Consider the following 26910-nt stretch of genomic DNA (forward strand, 5'->3'; position numbering starts at 1 on the left):
ATATATATATATATATATATGACTTGGAAAAGCATGACAAACAGTGATCGAAGCCTTCAGGCGCCACCAAGAACACTTGACTGAACACGGCCCCCCAACCTCAGCTAGTCTTCTCTGGCCGGAACTGAAGGATAAGGGCCCAGCAGCTATGGTCGCATCAAGAATGTGAATGCATGCTTCCCATTAAAATACATAAATACCTCAGTCCTCCTTAAAGCACATTACCGAGAATGTTAGTAGCTCTCTCTGCTCGGGTTAATGTCTTTGAAACAAATTTATATGTACCTGCATACGACGTCACAGAATAACGTATTTTTTCAGAAGGGTTACAGGGGTCAGGGGGGGGGGAGCCTTGGGCACACTGCTAAAAGGTGTCATGGAATGAAAAAGTTTGAGTAGCGCTGTCTTTATACAGTGAAATGGCCCTTTCGTATCTTTGATATAGCTCCAGAAAAGTGTGTGTTTTGTAGCGAAGCTGTGAAGGGGAGTTTCACAATCATTTACACGGTTTAAAATGCCATGTAATGAAGAGCCGGGAAAAAAGCCTGCATCGCAGGGCTTGATTTTCGCTTTGATTACTTATCAACAAATATGAAGTAAAAAGCTACATCTTGCATATACCACACCCGTATAGACAAATTTTATGCTTGGTTTCAATGGCAGGCAATCTGTGATTATTTCCTCATTTCCCATTTCATAGATCCCACGTTGGAGAGTCAGCTAGGAGTGTGGCTGTGGAAGTGAAAGACAGCGGGGTTCCTACTAAACGTCGACCATAGACCACCCAGCAAAGCAGCATGTGGGAGAAATACGAAGCGGCACTAGACCATTGCGTCAGTGAAAACGCGTACCCGGCGTCGGTGATTTTTTTTTATTGAAATGAAAATAAAAGAAACAGACTTAGTCACCTCATAATGGTGACGGCTACTCCTTTTCTCATAGCGGAAACAATCATATAAAAGATATCTAAGAAAATAAAAAGAAATCAATTCATCCGGTCAGAAATCCACGGCCCATAGTGCTATACAGCCATGGACATAACAATATAAAAGTCAAATACAAGTTGCATCACAATAAGTTCGTAAATAAAGTCACAAACACACACAAATGGCCTTGATGTAGACTGCAATGAGCATGCAAACAGCAGAGGAATGACATGGAATTAAAATAATGTACGCACAGAATGAAAAAAATCTATATATTTTAATATACAAGCACTAATAATTGCAAATAACAGAAGCAAGTTATACGAACATCGTGTGGCTACTCAGTGCAATATATGGTACTTGTTCGAGGTGGCTGTCTCTTCGTAAAAATGTTCAAGTGCGTTCAATGCTTTTCGCTGTGCTATTTTCGTAGACCATAGACCCAATCATCTTGCGAGTGAGAAAGGCCGGTGAGGATCAATGCAGTGTAGTTGTGGTTCTAGCTGCCGTCTTTGCATCACGTACATGGGGCATTCGAGGAGTAGATGGCGAACACCCTCATCATCGTGGCCACAGGAGTAAGCAGGGGAAGGAGCCCGTTTTATGCGATATAGAAAATGTTTGGTATATGCTGTCTCAAGGCGCAGTCGATGAATTAGTGTCTCGGTGCTTTTTGAAAGCTCTGCATCCAGCTGGTATTTGAGTTGAAGGTCCACTTCGTAAAGAATTGAGTCCTTAGTATTTTAATTAAATCAGGTTGACATACACATGTTCTTCTTTAGTACTCTCAATATGCGCTTCGTGTCCATTGGTAATAAAGGGGTGAGTGTAATTTCGGCTTCCTTATGAGCCGATTTGCCAACGAGTCCGCTAATTCGTTGCCTGCTATAAGCAGCATGTCCCGGAACCCACTGTAATATCACTTCATATTTTTTTTCTTTGGCCTGACTTAAACTGTTCAGTACTGCGTATGTTATTCGTGCGTGTGGTTGGCTGTCATCAACATTTTCAAGACATGCTAAAGCCAATAAGGAGGCCGTGCAAATTACCCACTTTGTTGGTGTCTCATATGTTTTGATAAATTAGGTGGCTTAGAAAATTGCCACTAATTCTACTATTTTTGGTGATGACGTGTGTCCAAGTCGACAAGCGTACTCTACATGTAAGAATGGTATGACATAAGCTGCACTCGCACTTTCTTTGATTACAGAACAATCTGTGCAGACGTGAATAAATTCGTGGTACTTGTCAAATAGGTGATGTAACGCTGATTGTTTTGCTGCTAATGTGGAAGTGTCGCTTTTGTTTTAAGCCCTTTGATTGACGTTTGTATTTTTGACGCCTTCTGAAGCCATGCTAGGTAGCAGAGGTCTGAGTGTCAAAAAGCTGTTCGCGGCAGTCGTGACGCATGCTCCTGAAACATGGCATGTATCTGTGCGCCCGGACTGTTCTCTATCAGAGGGATACGTGGGTGCGCAGAATGCTACGTAGAAATTCTGAAGAGATGTCGGCATGTTTCCAGGCTGCGAATCACGAAAAAATGCGGTTCCCGAGCTTCTGCAATAGTGAGGTGACAGGATGTAGCTTTCAGGACTCCTAGACACACTCATAAACTCCGAGCATGCAACAGCTGTAGCCGGTAGAGGGACGTCGCAGATAATTTGTGCAATACAGGGACAGAGTAAGCAATTTTCTGACGGTCAAGTGCTGAGTGGACGTAAAGCAGGAATACAGTTGTTCCACCCCACTTCATGCGTGTGATTCTGCGGAGAACGTTTATCCCACAACTAATTTGGTCCTCCAGGCCGGTCAAATGATGGGTCAATCGAAGCTGGTGGTCTAAAATCACGCCAAGGAAACAATATTTGAGAACCAGCTAAATCTCATGGTGGTCTCTTGCAATACCGACATTTCTAACCATTTCTCTTGTGAAAAGTAAGGCTGCTGATTTTGCATGAGATACCTGCGTGCCCCGTTGTCTTAAATAGTCACCTATTGCGTTCGAACCTTCCGGCAGGCGATGCTTGATAACTTCTAGAACTTGTTCGATGTCCGTATGCAAATGTCATAAGCATACAGAGATATGTTTGTGTCTGCTGGAAGTACTGCTGGTAAACCTGCTATTGCGTCATCGAAGAGGACCTAATACACTTCTTTGTGGAACTGCTTTGTTTATGGTGTATGCATCGCTTTGTCAGTCATTTGTATTTATATATATCTTTCTGCCTTTCAAAAAGTTAGCATCCATTTGAGAACCCGTCCATCCACTCTGAGAGTTGAGAGTCCAAGCAGAACGTGAAGGTGTCTGACCGAGTGAAAGGCCTTCTTAATATCAATAAACACAGCAACGGCAATGTTGCTGTGTCACCGTGGTGAAGGATCTGTCTTCGTTTTCATGTCCGCGGTTTCAACTATTGTGGCATCATTGTACGACTCATCATCGTCACTACGTGCCCTCTGGGGAGAGTTCGTCTCGAGGTCAGCATCCGTTGTCGCACTTGGGTTGAAGTGGTCACGGCCAGCCGGCTCCACAGCGGGCGCTTGTTCTGCAGTAGCATTCATCTCTACACTTGCATCAGGCAAGCGCTGGGAGGAGCGGAGTCCCTTTTTTGCCAGCTCCTTCGGTTGCCGTGGGAGCCGCTGGTACTGCTTGGAGGTCAAATAGTCCTCCCGCCTGGTGAGGCGGGAAGCCGTCAACTGAATTTTGGCTACTGAGTGATGTGGTAAAGCGAGGAAACTCGCAAATTAAGACGAAAAAGCGGGTCCCTGATGAGCTCACGTACGCTGGTGGCACACTTCGTCTGGCTTCGGTGACAATGAAGCTTCACTAAGCAAAAAGACCGCTAGTACTCCAGAATGGTACGTGTAGGTGTATTTTCGGTATCTGGCATGCACACGCGAAAAGTTTTATGCGAAACACTTTTTTGGCTGATTCCAGACACTTTGCCTCGGGTATGTTCCCGTCTCACATCGCATCAGACCCTTTAGAACGTGTGTGATGTTAGTATAGGACCTCGGCCACACAGCACAGCAGTGCTATATGCTGTAAACATTTGGACACACTCGAACTCACACACTTCTATCCTGCCTACTGAATACGACTAGCTATTTCAGACGGCTTGCGCACGCATCGCCTGGTGTAGTACGAACGAGACACCGCACACGCGCTTCAGTTTCCACGGGCCCACAAACTTAAAATTCTGGGATTTTACTTGCTAAACCATAGTTTGGTTATGAGGAACACCATAGTAAGAGACTCAGTATTTTTTTTCGGCCACCTGGGATTCTTTAGCGTGTGCGCAACGCACGGTACATGGCAGTTCTAGCATGTCGCCCCTATCGAAATGCAGCCGCCGCGGTCGGGCTTCCACCCCACGCCATCGGGCATAGCCGCGCAACAGCCAAGCCACTACGCCACCGCGGTGGGTGGGTGGGCCGCAGACTTAAAGCCAGGGCTTTGAGACGCTGTGCTTCATGCCATCGTTTTCGGGATTTCTCCATATTCCCCAGTATTTTTCTCGTAGCAGCTAACTATGTGGAAGCCCTATGCTATATTGTACCACCTTCGGCTTCAGCCAGGTTCGTAACGGAAGAGACCAAAATGTTCTATCGACAGTGTTAAAGAAAGACAGCCGTGTCGCGACGTCAAAATCACCACGGCTCACTCGGGAGCGGCCCCATTAGGTTCTATAGCAGTTGAGGAATCTAGCATGACGTCACGGATCGAAATGCACCGGCCTTGCGCTGTCTAGGAGGAGTTGGTGGAGCGTCTCAACCCGCTCGCTTGCTCGCGAGGAGTTCATAACTACAGGAACCACCCAGCGGCCTTAAACTTGACATTAATTTAGCATTCACAGCTCATAAGAAGTGCTCAGGTGTCCTCGAATTTTTCTTTGCGTTTCACGTAGCCAAAGTGAGCACATTCAACATGAAACTAATACTCTCATTACATCCGTTTCTAAGTGGCGGCTATTGCTTTCAGACTACTTGCGAGTGTGTCACGTCACACAACAATAGTTTACTCACAACACAAATACATCCCCGTTGCCATTTTGCTTCCCCCATGGCAGCTGGTACCGCTTGGAGAACCCATGCGGCAATGTATTATTTTCAGAGTCGGCCTTGTTTTACGTAGAATACCCTTCAGAATCGACACACGTTCTTGAACACGAGATAATGTCTCACTGCACTCGTCTGAGTGCAAAATGTCAGTCGTCGCGTAATTGTTGTCTTCATATTCGACATGGCATGTTCGTTGGCGTCGTCGTCCTGCCTTCTATTGGCGTTGGCATCACCCATGAGCTCACGTCACAGGAACAAATGAGATGTTATGCCCTATGGTAGCATTTTGCTCATCTAAAACGAGGCTAAACAGTCAGCTACCACCGAAGGGCATAACATTGATTGCTATAGTGAGTTGGATTTGCATAACGGATTTCTTGCTGATGCGATTTCGCAGCAGCTAGGGCCAACAAAACGAGGGACACGGCACCGCCAGTGATACGTAGTGATACGTAGGAGGCATAGATGAATGCCTGGACTAGGAAGAAGCATGGCGTAACATGAATGCGCACCAAGCGAGTAAGTCCAGCACGTGATCGCCACATCCCAGCGCGTAGTGAGTGCGTCTCAGTGCTACTAGTCTTCAGCCATGACCATGGCAGAGCAGTCGAACAAGTGTGCACCGTTCATCAATTACCGGAAAGTAAACATTATCGCCATATACGTTGAGTCTTAGAGGTCACGTGCTGGTCTGATCTTTGGAGCGCAAATGCGAAGGGAATGGTGTCACGGAGAGTTGGTTTGCCAGGTTTGGATCAGTCACGTGCACGAAACAGTAAACAACAGTAAAGCGTAAGGACTGCAGCACTGCGCTTGCACAGAATCAACGAAATCAATTTCGCCTCTATTGCACGTGAGGTACATACATGCAGCTCTTATTTGTGAACCAATAAAATTTAAAACTTCAAAATGCGGTTCTGTAACACTCATGTTGAAATACCATGCCGCCTGGGCCATTGCAGCATTCGTAACGTGTCATGGAGAAGTAGCGTGCTTGGCCTTGCTCGTAGGGGAGATATGTTTATCGGACACCTTTGTTGATTCCCACCAGTTATCTTCTTCTCCGAGAATGACTGACTTGGAGCTACCGTATCACCGACGGCATTGCAAGCTAGTACAGAATGTTCTTGCGGCGCATTGTTGTTGAAGTGAATTTGGGGGTTTTACGTGCGAAAACCACCATTTGAATATGAAGCACGTCGTAGTGGGAGACTCCGGAAAAATTTTTACCACCCGGGAATCTTTAACATGCCCTGAATCACATGGGATACGCGGGTTTTTGCGTCTGCAAATGCGGCAAATGCGGCTGCCGCGGCCGGAATTTGATCCTGTGACGTCGTGCTGAGCAGCGCAACACGGTATCCACTAAGCCACCGCGACGGGTATGCATGTTTTTAACAATTTAAAATCTTCCACTCGTTGTTAAGACGAAATAACGAATGATTGCAGCTGTAATATCAGGACAATTTCCATAAAGTTATAAGCTAGATTTAGTCGTAGTGCTAGTATGCGTCATCTTTTTGCTTGTGGGCCGTGTTCTGCAGATACAGTTAAATATAATAGGAAAAATATTGCTAAATATTTTCAATATTCAGAAGAGCGAATATGAAATATGAATACCCCAGGAATAAGCGGGTACAAGCGCCACATAGAAACTGACAGCAGAGAAAGAGAACTAAGTGCGTGAGAAGCTGAGATATGCAGCTATTCTTAATTCTAGGGCTTCGTCCGTGTGCCTTCCGTCCGGTGCACGGTCGCGGACTTCATGTGAAGCGTTCGATTATAGTTGCTTGCACTCCAGTATCTCTCTCGCGGAATTCCCACGCGGGCTTTCCCCTGCCGCAAGCAGGCGCGAGAACTAGGTTTTTCTTTTTTCTAATTCCTGGCTATAGCTGCTACGGACACCGGCCACCGGCGGTTAAGGCGGCGGTGGCCATCGCCAACCTAAACGGCTTTTGGAATGAGCTCACAACAGCTCACGCTGCAAAGCGCGCCCTTCCCGCGGGGACGCAACCTGGGGCAGCTAAGTGAGAGTCAGCGACTCTGCCACTGAGCCACGCCAGGGCTTGCTAACATGCAGCCAATAAATGGCCTTTAAATGCGTCCTAGCACGCGACTAGACACGTGATGTGACATGCACCCTGCGTAGGGTCGATACGTGCACCGTTTGCATTGCAGTTGCATATAAGTACATGTAGCAAATGCACAGATGACATTTAGAAGATGCACATCTATCGGTATAAGGCAGTTAAATGAGATTTGAGGAAGAAAAAGGAGTTTAAGGCGATGCAACCAAGGATTCCAGAAAAAAAAATACACGTTGTACACCTGAGTAAACTAAGCTGGCCAGTGACTTTGTCACCAGCGCGTATGAAAGTGGATGCCAATAAATCATCATGATTAGCATCTTACCTAGGCTTGTATGCAGATTCGCACCGCGTAATGTCTATGCTGGCGCCCTTTGCATTGCAGTTTCATATTATTACACCAGGTGGCACGTCATGTAGCAGCTGCATAATAATAATAATATTTGGGGTGTTACGTGCCAAAACCACTTTCTGATTATGAGGCACGCCGTAGTGGAGGACTCCGGAAATTTTGACCACCTGGCGTTCTTTAACGTGCACCTAAATCTAAGCACACGGGTGTTTTCGCATTTCGCCCCCATCGAAATGCGGCCGCCGTGGCCGGGATTCGATCCCGCGACCTCGTGCTCAGCAGCCCAACACCATAGCCACTGAGCAACCACGGCGGGTTAGCAGCTGCATAGGCAGCGGTGAAATGTATAAGAGAAGTCTTGAGAAGGAAAAGAAGGTAATGAAGATGTATAAATATTGATGTAATGTAAAACATGTATGGTATACCTGAATAATTGAAGCAGGCTAGGTGACTGTTTTTCACCGTCCCGTTTCAAATGGAACGCCATTAAATCATCATCGTCATCACCATCATTACCATCGTCTTGTGTCATTTGAAATGCGGTACGTACAAACTTTGCATTGCAGTTCCGTTATGTTTCACAAGGTGTGCCGTCATGTAGCAGGTGCATATAACAGTTGCATGCTGCATGTAGCTGACCTTGGATGCAGCAGGCTAGGCGACTATTTGCGATCAACCCGTTTCGAAGGAGGTGTCATCATTATAGTCACCATCAACAGCAAGGTACCGTGCCACGGGTCAAGAGATGTGACATGTGTGCCACGTATACTAGATACCTGTGCTTACTCTTCGGTATACGCCATGGCGTCTCCTTTGCAAGGGACGAACCTGCAGAAGCGATTCGTAGAGGTACGCGCGCGGCTGCAACCGGGCAGCATCGGGCTCAGCATACAGCTGTGCAGAGAGCCGGACAAGCCGTAGCTCGCCGTCTACGTTGGTCGGACAGTTTAGATCGTTCTCGTAAAAACGACGTGAAGACAGACACTTCGCCGCTAAGACCTGTAGTGGGTGCTGCCGAAAATGAAGCTCCTCTGTTGCCGCTTCTCCATCTTACGCTGTGACTGTGCTGCATCTGCCGCGCAGGTCTGTGACTGCTTGAGAGCCACGTGACCAATGGGTGTTGCGGGAAGAGCGGCATTGCATGTATCGGTGGAGTTTGGTGACTGGCTGTGTCTGCCTGAATTTGTCCTATACCCCAACAATTTTGCACCCTACACGTAAAGGGCGATACTTCACAATGCACCTTGTCTGAGAAAGGTGATCCGTTTAATACCTTGCGATGGCATTTTACCGCTTGGGCCAGTTCTTTGTAAATGAGCAGTTTGCGTTTCTTGTGGTAGTTTTATTCGCAAAGTGCCAAGTTCGTCATACAGCATGTTTCAACGAACACTTTCAAAAATTCTTAAAGGTTGCCTGTCGCAGATAGTACAATTCTCGTTCATGAGGTGGTAAACTCGAAACGGTGGACACTACTTGCACAAAAATTATCCAATTAAATTTTAAACGAATTATCTTGTGACCCATGTTTAATTTACACATTCTAGCTGTGTAGTTCGCAAGGCTCAGAGAATTCTCAGCATGACACCAGTTTCGAGATATTGGTTCCAGAACTTTGCCGAGAACTGGATTGCCGTTTAAGTTACTTTTGTGCTTGAATTCATAAAATGACGCTGTGTTAAGAAAGTAACTGAAACGCCAATATCCTTCTCCGCAAAGTTTGGGAATTAATATCTCGAAACTGGTTTATTCATGAGAATTCAGTACAAGTGGATCTGCGTTGCGAACTCTACGGCTATATTTTGTAAATTGCAATATGGGCCACAAGGTAACTGGCTCAAAAGTTAATTAGTGGACGTTTGTTAATGAGTCGATTATGCATTTCACTTTTTGTGCAAGTAGTGTCCGCCACTTCGAGCCGGCCATGGGAACAAGAGTTGAAGATCGCTAGTCAGCCTCTACAGTGTGTGAAGGAGTACGTGTATCTAGGTCCATTAATTGCAGCGAACCCTGATCATGAGAAGAAAATTCATAGAAAAAAAAAATGGGTTGGATCGCATACGGCAGACATTGTGAGTGCCTGACTGGATGCGTACCATTATAACTGAAAAAGAAGGTGCACAATCAGTGCATTTTACCAGTGCTGACATATGGGACAGAGACTTGGAGACTGACAATGAAGTTTGAGAACAAGGTAAGGACCACGCAAGGAGCGATGGACCAAAGATTGCTGGGCAAAATGTTAAAAGACATAAAGAGAGCGGTTTGGATCAGAGACCAAACGGCTACAGCCGATATTCTAATAGACATTAGGAGAAGCAAATGGAGCTGGGCAGGTCGTGTAATGCGCCGGTTAAATAACCGTTGGGCCATTAGGATTACAGAATGGGTACCAAGAGAAGAGAAACGAAGTTGAGCATGGCAGAAGACAAGGTCGAGCGATGAAATTTAGGAAATTCGCGGGCGCTGGTTAGAATCGGTTGGCGCAGGACAGGGGTAATTGAAGATCGCAGGGAGAGGCCTTCGTCCTGCATTATCCCCCATCGACCAGGATGCAATAAAGCGCTGAGTGTTTGCTCTCGCTTCCGCATATGGAAACTTATACACAGCAGATAACGCCGGTTAGTGGGTGTTATCAGCGCATAGATAATGGAGCGAAACTGTAAGCACATGTTGCCAGGGCAGCGCTTAATGACACTACATCCATAGCTTCGATCCGTTGAGACCTGAGATGCATAGTCGGAGACTGGGCTGTCTAAAGAGACTAGACAGTTGTAGCACAGCGCAGGCTGCATTGTTCCCCGGAGTTCATGCCCAACATGGCAGCAGCCAACACATTTCTCCTTCTAGCAACTGTTCAAGCGGTGGCCTTCGTCTCATGTAAGTAGTGCATCTTGAAAACAGGCTATGTTTACCATTTAGCAAACCCCAGCTACTACAGAAGCTTGAATATTCACCACATATACCAGAAATGATACTTCCTTTTTGATCTCGTTTTACGCTTCGACAGAGATGGATACGTTACTCGACCCGAACCCTAAACGCCTTCCTGTTGCCCCAATCCTTAGCGAAAATAACACTACGGGTCCCGGGAGGTGTTCACGTACAGTGTGATCAAAATAACACTACACCATTATGCCCATACCTATGAATGTTGTTGGCATGTATTTATGCTTTTTTAATGTGCTCATTTAACTTGTATTTCTGAAACTGTGTCGTGCTGATTTCCTCCATTTACTCTGATACGTTTGACATTATATGGTAGCGAGGTCTGTCGAGAGGCTCTGCGAAAGTGCATTTTTTGGTCGCTCCCACGTTCTCTTGTAACTGAAATAAAGAGTTTTATTCATTGATTTATTGATTGTATAACGTGATTACTGATTGACTGAAATGTGCGTTTTTTTATTTGAAGTTTGTTTTAAAGCTTGTATAGTTCGCAGTTCTCGTGTTCCCAGAGCTTTCATTACAAATAGGTGTATTTGCAACCATGAATTACGCAGATCTTATCTTCATGTCCATGGGTCTTGCTAATACCAAAGTGTAATAAGCGATTTCAGATTACTGTTCTATAATTAACGCTACTGTTTTCACAAAATGCAAGTTTTCAAAAAATACAAGCGAAAATTACGCAGACTTTTATTTTCATGGTCGTTGACCAACAGTCAGTGGTTCTTGCTAACAGACAGGAGAGATAAATGGCCCCATAATATTTGTTTCAAAATTTGTCCCGCTGTTTTCACAAAAGGCTTGTTAATTCAATTCGAGAAAGCAGTGGCAACAAGTGATTTCACTTAGCGCCACCCACGCACAAACACGGTCAACTTTTGTTGCGCAGTTCGCATTGCCCTAAAGCTTTGAAGAAAGGATCTGGTGCAATTAGTTATGTCCCGTTTAGTGCTGGACGCGTGATTTACAGCAGTGGGCAACAAAAATTTTATAGAATAGATGTGCTTCGCAATGCATTAGCTAAGTAGGTCTATGATCCGAATGGACGAAAACTTTATTTATGATTTCTTCCGAATAACAGCCTGTTTTGTTATAGCTGCTGTGGTTAATGTTATAGTTATGTGTACTTTTAAATTGAAAGGGAAAGAAATGTTATCCACTTGGGTGGACGCAAGTGCAATATTTATAACAATGTGTAGACTACTGCGAAGTCGTTAAGAGTAGGAAAGCCTAATAGGGTCTCTGCAGCGTTTCCAGATATAATTCTTGGCACAAATAAAAGGTTATGGTTAACACATTGTGAAAGAATGTTCCGGTATTTAGAAGAATTCATTCAGTTCTCTGTATTGTCGAAATTAGTGTGTATTGCATTCTTTTAGCCTGGCTGCACATAAATGTATTGTCGGGGCAGAAAAAAAAGCGATTTATCGGCTGCAAAATTTTCACTAAGCAGAAAGAACTAGCGTATGTCATGACTGATGCATATCATTCATCTACATTTTTAATAATGTGCTCAAGATGCGGAATTGGGCACAGTCATCAGTAACACAAGAAACACGGAAAGAACTTTCCAGAACTAACCACCGGAAATAGAATGGAACAGAACAACACTTTGGCGACGACTAAGTAAGGACACTGCACTTCTTGTACAGGGTTGTTCTTACTTCGCCTATATTAAAGCACCGTTCCATTTCTTTTTTAAGAATGCACCAACCAGCGCAGTTCCGCACAATATTGCTGCAAATATGCAGCCATAGTTTTTTTTTTTAATGATGACAAGAAAGCGGCCCGAGTTTTGGAAACATCGACACATGTGCCAGCCCTTCGTTACCTCGTCGGTAATTTCGCAAATAGCATTGTCTCGGATAAAGAAGAGTGGTCCCATTAACAAGAATCTGAAGACAAGTAATAGTTTCCCTGAGTTTGCATAAATTTAACAAGCCCTCTAACAAAATTTAGTTATGCGATGCTTATGAAACGTTATACTTAAGATTGTCGGCAAAAATATTGACTTGCGTTCCCAACGGAAATGTACATAACGGTTTCAGAATGATAGGAAGATTATGATGTCATGTCTTTCTTTTTCGTGAGGCCTAAACGTAGCGGAAGACAAACCGAAGAATATGTTATTCGACAGACATGAAAGCTGTGCACGGGCCTATCCTCCAAAAAAGGCAAGTGTCCGATATTTTCCAACAAGTTACTACACTTTATTTTTATGGGTACAGGAAGGTGCAACATACTAAAACAATAAATAAAACAGGTATATACCTATGAAATTTTTTATATCAAGAATTCCGAATATATATATTCCAGCTACACACCCTTGACGAGTTGGTCTGTTTAAATCGATGCAGCTTCAATAACGTGCAAGTCCACGGCAATGTCAATGTCGCCTGTGCTTCCCCACAGGAAGTACTATATTCCACCTGTAATTTCAGTACAATGTGGAAGCACATACTTATAAGAGTAATTGAGGAATGCAGCGCCAGACTGCAATTGCTGTTATTTACTTGTATTGCACGTTTGCTTGCTAGTGACGCAGACACATGACCTCGCATTTATAGATTAAGACCAGGAAAACAGTGATGATCCCACACGAAGAGAGGGCAGGAATAAACTGTCACCATTTTTCGTCCGGTTGTGTGCACCATTTGAATGACCAAGTAATAAACATCTGACCCACTGGTTTGTGTTGCTGGATCTTCCTATATGCGAAGCGTTTACTCAAAAATACAGAAAAAGAAAGAAAGAGGCGGACGTAAGCGGCATGGGAAGTAAGCAGATTGTTTACTCCAAAGGTAATTATACGGTTTGCCACCCTACACAAGGATAGGGGTGAGGTGGAAGGAAAGATAAAAGTGAATTGTGGATAAAGCTCTAACGCAACCGAATAACTTACCCAGAGCAGTGCTAATAATACTGCTTCTATGTATCCTCTAATTGTTTATGACCTAAATCATATCAAACGAAACAGTGCAATTAGCGCTAAGAAAAACATGAAGGCTGGACACCAGGACGAAAACAATACAATTAGTTGGCAGACTGGTACTAACCATAAAGAAGTACACAACACATTTTAAGTTCTGATTGGACTGGTATCAAGGGCGAGCTGTACCTGTAGGACTTAATAGGTAAGCATTGACGCTCGCTGCATTGGAGTTGCGTGCTGGTATTTATATATATGTTTTTTTACTTATCTCGTTTCTCTGCGCCTGGATAGTCACTGTTTTAAAGCCTAATCCTAGCGCCGGGAGCCAACTCACTAAAGCACTGCCTAAGCTCTTTGTGTGATTTATTTTCGTGTTTATTGTTGTAAGTAGCACTACTGACATCACCTGAATTTTTTTTTCAGACGAATGGAACGCTACTCTCATGCTGGTACTTGTGCAAAGGCTTACCAGTGAGGTACGATATAGAAGAAGATCGCTCTACCTGCTTTGTAAGTAAATTGGGCATATCTACGCACGCACACATGCACGCACAAACACTCGTGTATATCTATAACACAAAGTAATAGGCACGACGTACGTGAAAACGCTCTCTCTAAAAAAAAGAGACCGTGTTTTCACGTACGTCATGCTTATTCTTTGGTTCTGTACCAACGGAGCCATCGTGCTTGTTTTTGCCGCCACAACTATATATACATATATATAAGCACAACATACACCAATACACGTTACGCCACAACGTGTCTTCATTGAAGCATATTTAGCGACTAGAAAGAAGTAAAGCTTCGCCTATATATATATTTATCAATCGGGAGAAGACCACTTTTCTATCTACTTTCGCCAACCTTAAAAGGCGCCATGCAGACTGTAACACCTGCCACCAGCAGCAATGGCTTCAGCCCCATACGCGAACATATTGTCGAATACAAATGATCCGTCATTCACTTGCAAGCTTGCTGAACAATTTGGGTGGACAAAACATCAATGCTTATTAATTAGGTATCTCTGCTGTGCGTGCAAACTAAATGTTCAATTGATAAATACAGCCTTCCTGTGCTACCTTCTACTTGCCGTGGGGAACCTGATCTCGGTCAATAATTTTTCGTGTGTGCGTTTTCATATATTTTCTGAGCATGATCTCTGCAGAAACTATGATGGCAATATTGCTTGAGTGTATTTTTAAATATTTTTTACTCGTCTTTTAGCATACCTGGCTAATACACTTTTGTGTACTTGCTGGAGATGTCCCAATATCGGTCGTGTTTGTCGTTTTCTTCTTTAAGCTGAAATGCCTTCTGAGATTCTGGTTTGTTTCGGCCATTAGGACCAGTGAAGTAACCTTTTCTGGCGACATTAATTCTAACGCCATGAATCATGCACACTGTATTTAATAATAATATTCGTTCTTAAATTTACTTACGGTTCTCTCTACCTTTCTTTAATATATTCATTATTTTTTGTAAGCAAAACAGGATGTCGCTAATACAATTTATGCCATCACGCTGAATTTCCATAGTACGCGTGGTGCAGTAGCCCTCTGTGGTGGCTTTCAGTCATGCGTAAGCCGCGGCCATGTGATATCCAGGATTATGCGTTCGCAAAGTCAGAGGCAACTGGGGCTATACAGGGACGTGATGCGCATGCGAGTATTCAGTGAACCAAGTTCGGCCTTCTCGAAAAAAAAAAAAGTTGGCGACAGTACTGCAATTTTGTTGACCGTACGATTGAGCTTTTTTGGCTGAGGATCCTTTGCCTGCCTCCCCACCCCTTACGCACCCCACTTCCAAAAAAAAGAGAAAACGCAGTTACTGGCGACACCATCCGCACAGCAGCAGATGTCGTCCTTCTTGTCTACGTACGACATACTCTTAGATTCGGTCCAAAGGGTGCGGAAAGCCAGGTGCACTAATGAATTGGGATGCCAGTCATTGGCCTTGCTCCGGAGAGTGAGAAAGAACTATTGAGGTTGGCAGTGACATAGGCCCTTTTCGGGGAGCACTCTGCTCTAAACATTAGAGATGGCGCTTTGGGCGGCGCGCCTAGCTATGCCTCAAGTGAAAGCGAAACAATGCGAAACCACTACCCATTCTACCCTGCTACCGTGCGATCAGCTACCGGAAATGCAACCGCATGATCGCTAACAAATTGTGCTCCAATATTGCTGTATATTGAAGAACAACAGCAATATTACCTGTGATCTACGTAGTTTGCTGCGAATTTAGTTACTTTCATATTAACAAATGAGTTTTTTCTGCAAGGCCAAATTTGCGGGTTCTACTACGCAATCACATACTGTGTTGCCACTCCTTCGCTATGCTCGCCTTCACCCGAGAATAAAGAAAGTTTCACTCATGCGCCGACGTTGAATCGCTAAGCTCCTATGAAAGAATTTAAACTCTTGAACGTCGGCAAGAGTGGATACCGCATGTTAGTACAATTACTACAAATAGAGTAGCGCCGCTTCGCGGCATAGTATGTCTCTTGTAATATATCTGCATATATAAGTGTCATTAAATGTTACGCCCACTCTTTCACCCACGTATCAAGAACAAGTGAATGGAGGCACTCTTGAATTGATGCGCCGAGGCATGCGCCACCGGCTTTACCGAAAGAAGATGAATGATCGAAGCTGAATGTTTCGTGACGGTCCACATAGTAAGCGAATGACCAGCGGTAATGCGTCTTTCCTACAAGCAATTACAAAGTACAGAACATCTAAGTTCCAAGCCTTCTGGGCGACAATAACAAATCGTACGCAAGTTAGTGCACCCGCGATCAGGCCTAGTGATGAGATAATTAATGCACCGTGGAAAGTTACTGAGTGGGAAACATGATGAGCCTCATCTTAAAAGTGATTGGCAAATAACACAGGAAGAGCGAGAAGCATTGTTTCAGTTTATGTCAGAATTGGGGAGTTTGGGAATATTCGAATGCATTTCCATCGTTACCTCTATCACAATCTCGTACATTATACTGTGCACCCACTGTATTGACAAGTTTTAATGAGCTACGAACGCCCTTACATGTCTTCTGAAACCGCGTCGAAAGTATCTGTCGCACACCCAGTCACCTTACGATAACCACAAAATGGAGGTTTACTGAGCTACACAGGGGTTGATCATGTACAGGGTCGTTCAAAATATGTGCGAACATGGCGAAGCGTGGCCGCGCTCCGCGGAGCGTCAGCGCATCCGGAGCGGTCGTGCATCGAAACAATGTGGCGCAGGCGCACAGGAGTCTGCAGGCTGTGCTTCCTGTCGTCTGCTACAGCGCGGAAGCGCACCATGCTTGCTTTGCTGCGAAGCGCACCTGTGTGCTGGCAGCGCCCTGACATGCAGATGGCATTGTCGCATTTTACTGACTTCAGCGCGTTGTTGTTGGTTCCACATACGGCAACTCAGCAGCATGTGTTTGCAATGCAGCGTTCTCGGTTAAATGCAGGCGTTGTTTCAAATTTCTCAGCTCTAGTTTAGATCCGAGAATCATCCGAGAATCATTCGCTAGTACAGAGCAGTCGCTTAGCTTGGCACTTATTTGCAGCAGCTTATCAGCCGTGCCAGCGGATAAGAGATTGCCGTGCCCAAGCTAGCTCCCTCTGCCAGTTGATACCCTTGCATAGGACTGAACAACGCCCTGCAATCAGTAAAATGCGACAGTGCCATCTCGGCACCACGTCTGGACGCTGCCAGCGCAGAGTTAGGTGCGCTTCCCAGCAAAGCAAGCACGGTGCGCTTCCGCGCGGTAGCAGACGACACGAAGCACCGCCTCCAGTCTCCTGTGCGCCTGCGCCACATTGTTTCGATGCGCGACCGCGCCGGATGCGCTGACGCTCCGCGGAGCACGGCCACGCTTCGCCGCGTTCGCACATATTTTGAACGACCCTGTACATCCCTTTAAGCATGGGGCTACGGTGGCAGCTGAGGCTATCAATTAACGCGTCACCACGTGATGGAACAATGGCGGCTACGGGATAGCCATGAAATGCACATGTTATGCATATGCAATTGACTATGTAGTTATGAACTGTAATTACTATCAATGTTGAAGTACAGGAAGAGATAAGACGTTGGACATAGAAATTTAATAATTGTCGTGATGAAATCACAAGGAACACGAAAGCTATAGTCCAATTTCTGCTGTAGAGCGTGTTCGCCTTTTATAAGATGTTTAATTTGATGTTCTTCCAGACTGATTCATGGGAGATTGGTGAATGCAACTCCAGTAAATGCATCAAGACCCGGCCACTAACACTGACGTCGGTTGCAACAGAGACCACGATTACCAAGAGATCACTTCGGCCCAATAAAGGTAGCTTCGGCAATCGCTAATGAAACTGCACGAAGTCTGCATCCGAGCAACCAAACCCACTGCGCTGTTTGTGTGTTCAGAGTGCAGCAGTCAGGCGTCCATTCCAACATCGAGCGTCGGTGTGTTTCGGCATGTCTCGTAACGGAGCGAAGAAGCGCAGCGAATTATGAACGAGTAAACTCGGAGCGCCGCGGGGGACGAGAGGCAGTGATAGCGCAGAAAGCGCGAGGACGATAACGGAGGAGTAGGCTACAGCAAAAACATGAGGCGAAAAGAGGAGGAGGAGAATATGGTGAAAGGGTCAGAAGAGAGGCGTAGTGCCGCGCAAGACTGGCTCTGCGGCGACGTCGGCTACGAGATGGCGCCAGAGTAGCGTGCCGTCGTCTGTTCACCTATTGCATGCGGCGAGCACGTCAACCGATACCACGTATAGAAACAAAGCGCTGCGTGAGCGGAGGTCTCTCAGCGGCGGCTGCTGTGAATCGCGCCCACGTGTGACCATTGCGCTGCCTCTCGCGAACTCACGATTAGCGAGGCAGTCGCGTGACTCTCCGGTCCGCTTGAAATGTGCCGTACGAGACAGATTGTCAGCGCCAGCCAGTGTTTCGCTCAATGAAAAACACGTGTAGAGATGAGCTCTAATTTCGCATTAGGGAGTATCGTAGTCGTCGGTGATTTCGGAGCTACTCCCTTGCCCCATCCTTAGCGCTCTTTTTACTTAGGCTATGAAAGTTTGTTTGGCTATAGCAGACTGTAGAGGTGTCTGTTAAAGTAGATCTAGAATTATATAGCATAAAGGCTGAAATATCGTGCAAACGTGAGCATATCTGAAATCAATGTTAATCCTATATTTGACTCACTTCTGTGTTCTTCGTTTATTATTTTTGGAGTCCGAAATTACCACAATGCCCTCCAAACTTTTTCAGTACTTTTATTACAGGGAATTAATTAAATTTTTATTATATTTTGTCGCCTTTTCTTGATGGTTTGTACTGACAGATTTATTTACACGATGCCCATTTCTGTGGTTTCCAGGCCAGACTTCGCCCTCACGCGGTAGGAGAAAAGGAAAATGCACACGTGCCACCAAGGTATATTCGTAGATTTGCTGTAACATACTATTGTTCATTTATCATAAACAACCCGATTTTCCTTTTTATTTATTTATTTACTTATTTAGGTAGGTAGTACGAGCGTCAGGTTGGCATTATCGAAGGGAAGGTAGGGGATATCTACGAGTACAGGCAAAAATAGCCGATTAAACTTCATTGAATAGGGCACATATCATTTAGCCCACATACTCAATAAAGCACATAAAGCGTCAAACCCGCAGTAAAACACACTCGACAAAATTAAACCTTCACCAGAAGCTACAGGCAATAGAAAGAAAACTAAAACCAAGTATTATGTGCCATAAAAAAAGTGGAAAGTTGGGCGGGTTGGCCCGGTAACATATCTAATTTATAGCGCGAGGGACACAGACGAATTGTTTGTGTTGCCATAACCACTTGCTCCTCGAGCAAAAAGAAGATAAATTGTAGCATTACTAATTATATGCCACGTCACGCATGTGGAGCTAAATCAAGGCACGAACAAAGTCGTTTCTCAAAAGGTGTACGCAATCAAAAGCATGCTAATGTAACCACACATATCCTCATTCTTATCTCATAGCTCAAGTTCGTATGTTTAACGCATTCGTGACGCTCTAAAAAACCTAACGTTAGGAAACATTGAGGGTATGCTGCTGGTGAAGTTACGGAATTCCAGTGGTGGATAGCTTAAAAACTTAAGCTATGGCTAAAATTTCGGGCACTATAACCTAAACCTATTCCCAACTTTTCTATTCCAATTTTGCAGTCAACTCTCCGCCATTGGTCAAAAACTTTTTGAGCCATCTCACTTCGCGTGTCTATCACGTGACGTCACGAGAACCCCGATACCTCCCAGCCTGATATAACGCGTACATACTGATCATTCGTGATTGGACCGAACAATATAGTTATTTTTAATTCAATGCCTTTTCGCCATTAGCCCCGGATATTGCTCAAAAATACCCGCCGTGGTTGCTCAGTGGTTATGGTGTTGCGCTGCTGAGCGCGAGGTCGCGGGATCGAATCCCGGCCATGGCCGCCGCATTTCGATGGGGGCGAAATGCGGAAATATCCGTGTACTCAGATTTAGGCACACGTTAAAGAACCCCAGGTGGTCGAAATTTCCGGCGTCCTTCACTATGGCGTGCCTTATAATCAGAAAGTGGTTTTGGCACGTAGAAATCCATAATTTCTTATTGCTAAAAGTTTTCGTGCTGCAACCACTTCACCTGCCTGTCACGCGACATGACAAAACTATGGAAACTCATTACGACAAAGTGTCGTTTACGCGTTAAAGATGCATTAATGTTCAGAACAGAATTTTTTTCTTAATAGCCTCAGGCTGCCCCGTTCCGAAAGGAATAAAAATTGTCTACCGCCGGTCTCTCAGGCAGCGGCTACTCGCACCGGCAGGAAATCATGGGTTTATTTGCGTACAATAAAGCTTCTTACGTGGCCATGTAACTTTTTCGAGCACTTTCGGAACGTTTACGGGTTCGCTCTGTCAACCCTTCTCTGCTGAGGATCTGTTTTACCGGGATTCTTAACCTTCTGTTGCATGTTACCGTTATTTTTGACCGGCCACCTCAAGCTAAGTAAGGAAAAGCGGACCAATCGCAGACGCCAGCACCACCCTCTTTATGCGGTTATCTATTTTCAGTGTGCTGGCTCGGCCCCACCAAAACCCTCTCCACTTGAGCGTGCTCTTAACCTCTCGTCAGCCAATTAGATAAGACAAGCCGCTCAGTTTAGGCAATGTTATTCGTTTTGAAAGCGAACAAAAGTGACGTCCTATAAACGACGAAAGCGTTTGATTTGTCTGTTTAGACTACCCTGTGGGTCACCGCCTGATTCTTGCATGAGCGGTGACCCGCAGTTTGACGTCCGGATATAGGAATAAAACATATTGAAATAGTTCTACGTTATAGGGTTCTTGTAGCCCTACATTTTTTCTCATAATATTTGTGAATGGTAACACGCACACACATACATGAAGGACGAAATCAATGTACGTGACGCGAGTTTTCAACAAAGTTCAAACAAAGTGGAACAAATTCCTTATCCTCAGTCTATGACTTTAGGTTTCTTTTGTAGCAATTTGTTACGTTTAGGTGGATGTCTCATTGTCCCGTTAATAATTACTCTCTCCACCTTGCGGGTTTGCTCGGAACTATTACGTCAAACTCTTTCCTTTGCCTCGAGTTGATGAATTGGACTTCGCTCTGCCATCGACCAGCCGCCTGGTTAGCTCAGATGGTAGAGCGGTTGCCTCGGAAATGCGGTGGTCAGGGTCAGAGTCCCGAACCAAGACGAATTTTTCTGCAGCTGTGGGGTTTTTCTTTCGAGGAACAGTATGCGTTTCCTTTGTAGCAATTTGATACGTTGGGGTGTATGTCTAATTTTTCGTTTATGAACTACTTTCTACTTGCTTATTAACAACCCTGTGGAACAAAGTTTTACAAAGTGGGAGGGTTATGGTGTTAAAATTTATATTATGGTGTTAATCCTATTTAATAAACTGACATACTACGGAGTTCGTGGAGTGGCCCTGAAACTGATTCAAGATTACTTCACTACCAGACAGCAATACACGTCTTATAATTGGTTTTGTTCACACAAGAAAGAAATTGCACTCGGTGTCCCTCAAGGGTCAATTTTGGTTCCCTGTTCTTTATTCTATACGTAAACGATATTGTAAACATACCGCTTACTCCAGACATAGTCTTGTATGCTGACGACACAAGTTTGTTTTTCTCAGGTGACAGTCTACGAGTGCTAGAAATTACAGCTAATAATTGGTCAGATCAACTCTCAGTTTGGTTATCAGCAAACCACCTGCAGTTAAACGTCAATAAAACAAAACATATGGTTTTTAAGCCTAGAAATAGGCCTGATGACTGTGCTTTTTGTGTGAAGTTCAATAGTTGTGTAATCGAGCGGACTTCAGCTTTTAAATTTTTAGGTGTGCTTTTTGATGAGAACCTGAGTTTTACACCTCATGTAACGAGGATTCATTCTAGCCTTTGTAGGTCAGTAGGCATATTGTTTAAAATTAGATACCTTGTTCCTACTTGGTTGAAACGCCGTCTGTATTATGCTTTAATTCAGTCTCATCTTAGTTATTGCCTGTAGGTATGGAGGACTGCATTCCAATCACACTTGGATCGATTGATATGTCTCCAAAAACAAGCAGTTCGCTGCGTTGAGAACCTTGGACCCCGCGATCACACGGCACCTTTTTTTCATAAAGCATGCACTTTTAAAAATTAATCAACAGTGCGAACTTAAGCTCGCTATATACATACGAGGTGAACTCGTGAACAATTCACTCATTTTTTATCAAAATCGCCTCTCAAGTTACACCCATTACAATTTCAGACATGAACATATTAGAGTTCCACTGTGCAGGACGAACTACGGTAAAAAACAACTAGCACACTTAGTCCCATCCTTCATAAATGCACATCCTAACACGATCACTATCGCGCAAAATTTCAGATCATTAAACTGCTTTAAAAGTGCCATGAAAAAATATTTGCTTTCCTTTTCTGATTGACATTGTGCTAATTGGTTTTTTGTGTGTTTTATTCCAATTATTTTAAGTGCGTGGAATCTTGTGCTTGTATATATATATATATATATATATATATATATATATATATATATATATATATATATATATATATAAGTTTTTTTTTTCGTGTTCATATTACTCTGTTGACCCTAAACTGCTTCTACTTGCAAAGTTATATAGTGATTGTTGTATTTAATGCACGTATGTTTGCAATGTATGCTATGTACGTCTAATCCACGCCATTGATATGTGTGTGTACCATCTGTATGTTATATGCTACCGCACTGTTGCGCAATGTATGGGTGCCGGGGCATTAGTCAGGCAGACAATGTACTGCCTTTAGCCTTGCCATCCAAGACCTACACTGTGTCTAAGTCAATGCTGAATAAATAAAAAAAAATAAATAAAAATATAACAAATGTTATGCCCCAAGATACAATTTATTATATTGCGTCTTTTCATAATACCCACTTCAGGCGCTACGCCATTCCATTCGCAGAAATATTTTCTGTCACGAAGTTTCTTTCATCGCCAAAATACCTTAAAGAGACAGCCGCGGAACGAGTTGAGAATTTCCAAATATTCAGTGAATGTTGCGAACTTTAGAGAATGCGTGGACTTGGTAATAGACATCCACAGAAACTTCACTTTTGTGAAAACCAACTATTTTATCGTAACATTCGTGAAACGCACCTATAGCACCGAGAAAAAAAATGAAATAAATGAACTCGCCGCATAACGACATATTCACGCAGAAAGCGAACACCACGTCAACTACATCTTCCAACTCGTTTTGTTAAAACATTTTACACATAATATTCAAACTGGTAGATAAATTTTAAAAAATAATGGGTCCGAATGCACGAGACACATCTTAAATGCCCCTTTTTTCATCAGTTCTTTTGGTTTCGATTTACTATCATTCCGCGCATGATTGTCCAGATAGCCCTGGGCGGGGATGCATGACACCAATATGATAGCCCCTGTAGCTCTAAAGAGCGTTCTCTGTGTATCGTATCAAGCCATCCTGTTACCATCACATGTCACTTATCCTCCTGAAGTCATCATACTTCAGTTATCCACATTCTCTAACACCATGGTGGAAATTTTCTGAGTCATGTCGACAGTCCGTTTCCCAAAAAGCATCCTGCGTTCGACGGCAACTTGTGCCCGGGCATCCCCCATAGTTGCGCTTTACGCAAACAACCTGCAGTGTCTAATTGTATTACTTCGCGAAACGCTCGTGCTCACTGCCTTGAACATGAATTTTGTGCGGCGTCTTTTTTGAGGGAGCTTCGAGTGAGCGTAAAACGCTGTCCTCATGCTGTCGAGCCTTCGGGGCAAGCTTTCTGCAAGTGTAGGCGTTGTTCTGAGCACTGTTTCGCGAAGTCAACGATGACTCTACACATTATCTGTCCAACTCCTCAACTTTAACTGTTTAAGTCCTGTATAACTTCTCTGTTCCGCTAGTATAACTGGACGAATAGTGCTATTTGAAGAATTTGCCAATAAAGGAATCAATAAGTTATCTGAAATTCTTATTATCGCTGATGCGATGATTCTTTGGATATTCACAATGCCAAGTAACCTTTTTTCTGCAGGAGCAAGAAGCCATTTACTACGAATAATCGCTTCAATAAAAACACTATAGCGTCGTTCCCTGGCGCCCGCCGTTACGCAAAGTTACTTCATACGTCTTGGAAGAGCGTTTCAGCATCCAGAAACGTCTTGCCTTTAGCGTGACTTCTATAACACATTCTTTTTTTGTGACATGACCGAAAGAAAGTGAAGTATGCAACACCCAAGAACAATACAGGCAACTACTGCTTATAAGCTTAGTGCCCCTACATCGCTCTGGGCCATTGCCAGCGGTTAGAATTTTTTACTTTGAACAGCTTAGAAATATTAATTTATTTAAACTGGTGGGAAGCTACATACTTTACACATTTAGTATAGCGTTTATTTTTGGCATTTCATTCTCAGCGCACAGAGTCAGTCACAAGAAGCTGTCGCTACCGATGCCTCGGAAAACCACTGAAACTGGAGGTGGAACCAGACGGAACGCCCTGCCGACCTGTAAGTGAATGGCTTAAGTAATTTTCAAGATTACCTGCCACGGAAGATTCGTGGCCTTGCAGTGCGCTGCTGAGTACGAGGTCGCAGGCGTGATGCCGGCATCGGCGGCTCCATTCCAGTGCCGGTGGAACGCAAAAGCTGTTGCGCACCGTGTTTTGCGTTCACGTCAAGAACCACGCATGAAAATCTTTAAAAATTAGGCAGACGCCTTCACTTCGGCGTGCGTCATAATCTGACCGTGTTTTGACACGTCAACCCACAGAATTTGTTTCACATCGTTTTCAAGTTTTTTGTTTAAGTTTATTTCTGGTGATTTTAAAAGCGACAGGGAAACTGGTGCAACATAAAAACACCTGTGGCAAAACTGTAAAAAGTTGATCAGTTAAACACCTAAAGAAAAGGTTATCGAAAGTTATTTATTACCTGATAGAGTAGCTATTATTGGGCACAACGTGTCTTTTTTTCAGTTCTTGTTTACATGTATTGAAGATCCATTAACGCTAAGCGTGAAACTAGATCTGCATCAGGTATCATCATCATCATCATCAGCCTGGTTACGCCCACTGCAGGGCAAATGCCTCTCCCATATTTCTCCAACAACCCCGGTCATGTACTAATTGTGGCCATGCCGTCCCTGCAAACTTCTTAATCTCATCCACCCACCTAACTTTCTGCCGTCCCCTGCTACGCTTCCCTTCCATTGGAATCCAGTCCGTAACCCTTAATGACCATCGGTTATCTTCCCTCCTCATTACATGTCCTGCCCATGCCCATTTCTTCTTCTTCATTTCAACTAAGATGTCATCAACTCGCGTTTGTTCCCTCACCCAATCTGCTCTTTTCTTATCCCTTAACGTTACAGCTATCATTCTTCTTTCCATAGCTCATTGCGTCGTCCTCAATTTGAGTAGAACCCTTTTCGTAAGCCTCCAGGTTTCTGCCCCGTAGGTGAGTACAGGTAAGACACAGCTGTTATAAACTTTCCTCTTGAGGGATAATGGCAATCTGCTGTTCATGATCTGAGAATGCCTGCCAAACGCACCCCAGCCCATTCTTATTCTTCTGATTATTTCAGTCTCATGATCCGGATCCGCAGTCACTACCTGCCCTAAGTAGATGTATTCCCTTACCACTTCCAGTGCCTCACTACCTATCGTAAACTGCTGTTCTCTTCCGAGACTGTTAAACATTACTTTAGTTTTCTGCAGATTAATTTTTAGACCCACTCTTCTGCTTTGCCTTTCCAGGTCAGTGAGCATGCATTGCAGTTGGTCCCCTGAGTTACTAAGCAAGGCAATATCATCAGCGAATCGCAAGTTACTAAGGTATTCTCCCTTAACTCTTATCCCCATTTCTTCCCTATCCAGGTCTCTGAATACCTCCTGTAAACACGCTGTGAATAGCATTGGAGAGATCGTATCTCCCTGCCTGACGCCTTTCTTTATTGGGATTTTGTTGCTTTCTGTATGGAGGACTACGGTGGCTGTGGAGCCGCTATAGATATCTTTCAGTATTTTTACATACGGCTCGTGTACACCCTGATTCCGTAATACCTCCATGACTGCTGAGGTTTCGACAGAATCAAATGCTTTCTCGTAATCAATGAAAGCTATATATAAGGGTTGGTTATATTCCGCACATTTCTCTATCACCTGATTGATAGTGTGAATATGATCTATTGTTGAGTAGCCTTTACGGAATCCTGCCTGGTCCTTTATTTGACAGAAGTCTAAGGTGCTCCTGATTCTATTTGCGATTACCTTAGTAAATAGTTTCTAGGCAACGGACAGTAAGCTGATCGGTCTATAATTTTTCAAGTCTTTGGCGTCCCCTTTCTTATGGATTAGGATTATGTTAGCGTTCTTCCAAGATTCCGGTACGCTCGAGGTCAAAAGGCATTGCGTATACAAGGTGGCCAGTTTCTCTAGAACGATTTTCCACCATCCTTGAACAAATCTGCTGTTACCTGATCCTCCCCAGCTGCCTTTCCCCTTTGCATAGCTCCTAAGGCTTTCTTTACTTCTTCTGGCGTTACCTGCGGGATTTCGAATTCCTCTAGGCTATTCTCTCTTCCGCGATCGTCGTGGGTGCCACTGGTACTATACAGATCTCTGTAGAACTCCTCAGCCACTTGAACTATCTCATCCATGTTAGTAACGATATTGCCGGCTTTGTCTCTCAACGCACACATCTGATTCTTGCCTATTCCTAGTTTCTTCTTCACTGTTTTTAGGCTTCCTCTGTTCCTGAGAGCCTGTTCAATTCTATCCATATTATAGTTCCTGATGTCCGCTGTCTTACGCTTGTTGATTAACTTAGAAATTTCTGCCAGTTCTATTCTAGCTGTAGGGTTAGAGGCTTTCATACATTGGCGTTTCTTGATCAGATTTTTTGTCTCCTGCGATAGCTTACTGGTTTCCTGTCTAACGGCGTTACCACCGACTTCTATTGCGCACTCCTTAATGATGCCCATGAGATTGTCGTTCATTGCTTCAACACTAAGGTCCTGAGTTAAAGCTGATACCTGTTCTGTAGCTTGA

At 44.1% G+C, this 26910-nt stretch overlaps 1 protein-coding gene across 1 annotated transcript in view; it reads left to right on the forward strand.

Moving 5' to 3' along the window:
- Positions 1-10196: 10196 nt before the first annotated feature.
- The window catches only part of LOC135913076 (mucin-5AC-like), a 36656-nt gene continuing 19942 nt past the window's right edge, over positions 10197-26910 (forward strand). The window contains exons 1-5 of the mRNA XM_070532934.1: positions 10197-10304; positions 13726-13778; positions 17509-17629; positions 18665-18720; positions 24278-24370. Of these exons, the coding sequence (XP_070389035.1) occupies positions 10235-10304; positions 13726-13778; positions 17509-17629; positions 18665-18720; positions 24278-24370 (393 nt within the window). The 5' untranslated portion in view covers positions 10197-10234. The remainder of the gene's footprint in view (positions 10305-13725; positions 13779-17508; positions 17630-18664; positions 18721-24277; positions 24371-26910) is intronic.

This window comes from Dermacentor albipictus, chromosome 2, assembly GCF_038994185.2.
Source record: "Dermacentor albipictus isolate Rhodes 1998 colony chromosome 2, USDA_Dalb.pri_finalv2, whole genome shotgun sequence".
Taxonomy (NCBI): Eukaryota; Metazoa; Arthropoda; class Arachnida; order Ixodida; family Ixodidae; genus Dermacentor; species Dermacentor albipictus.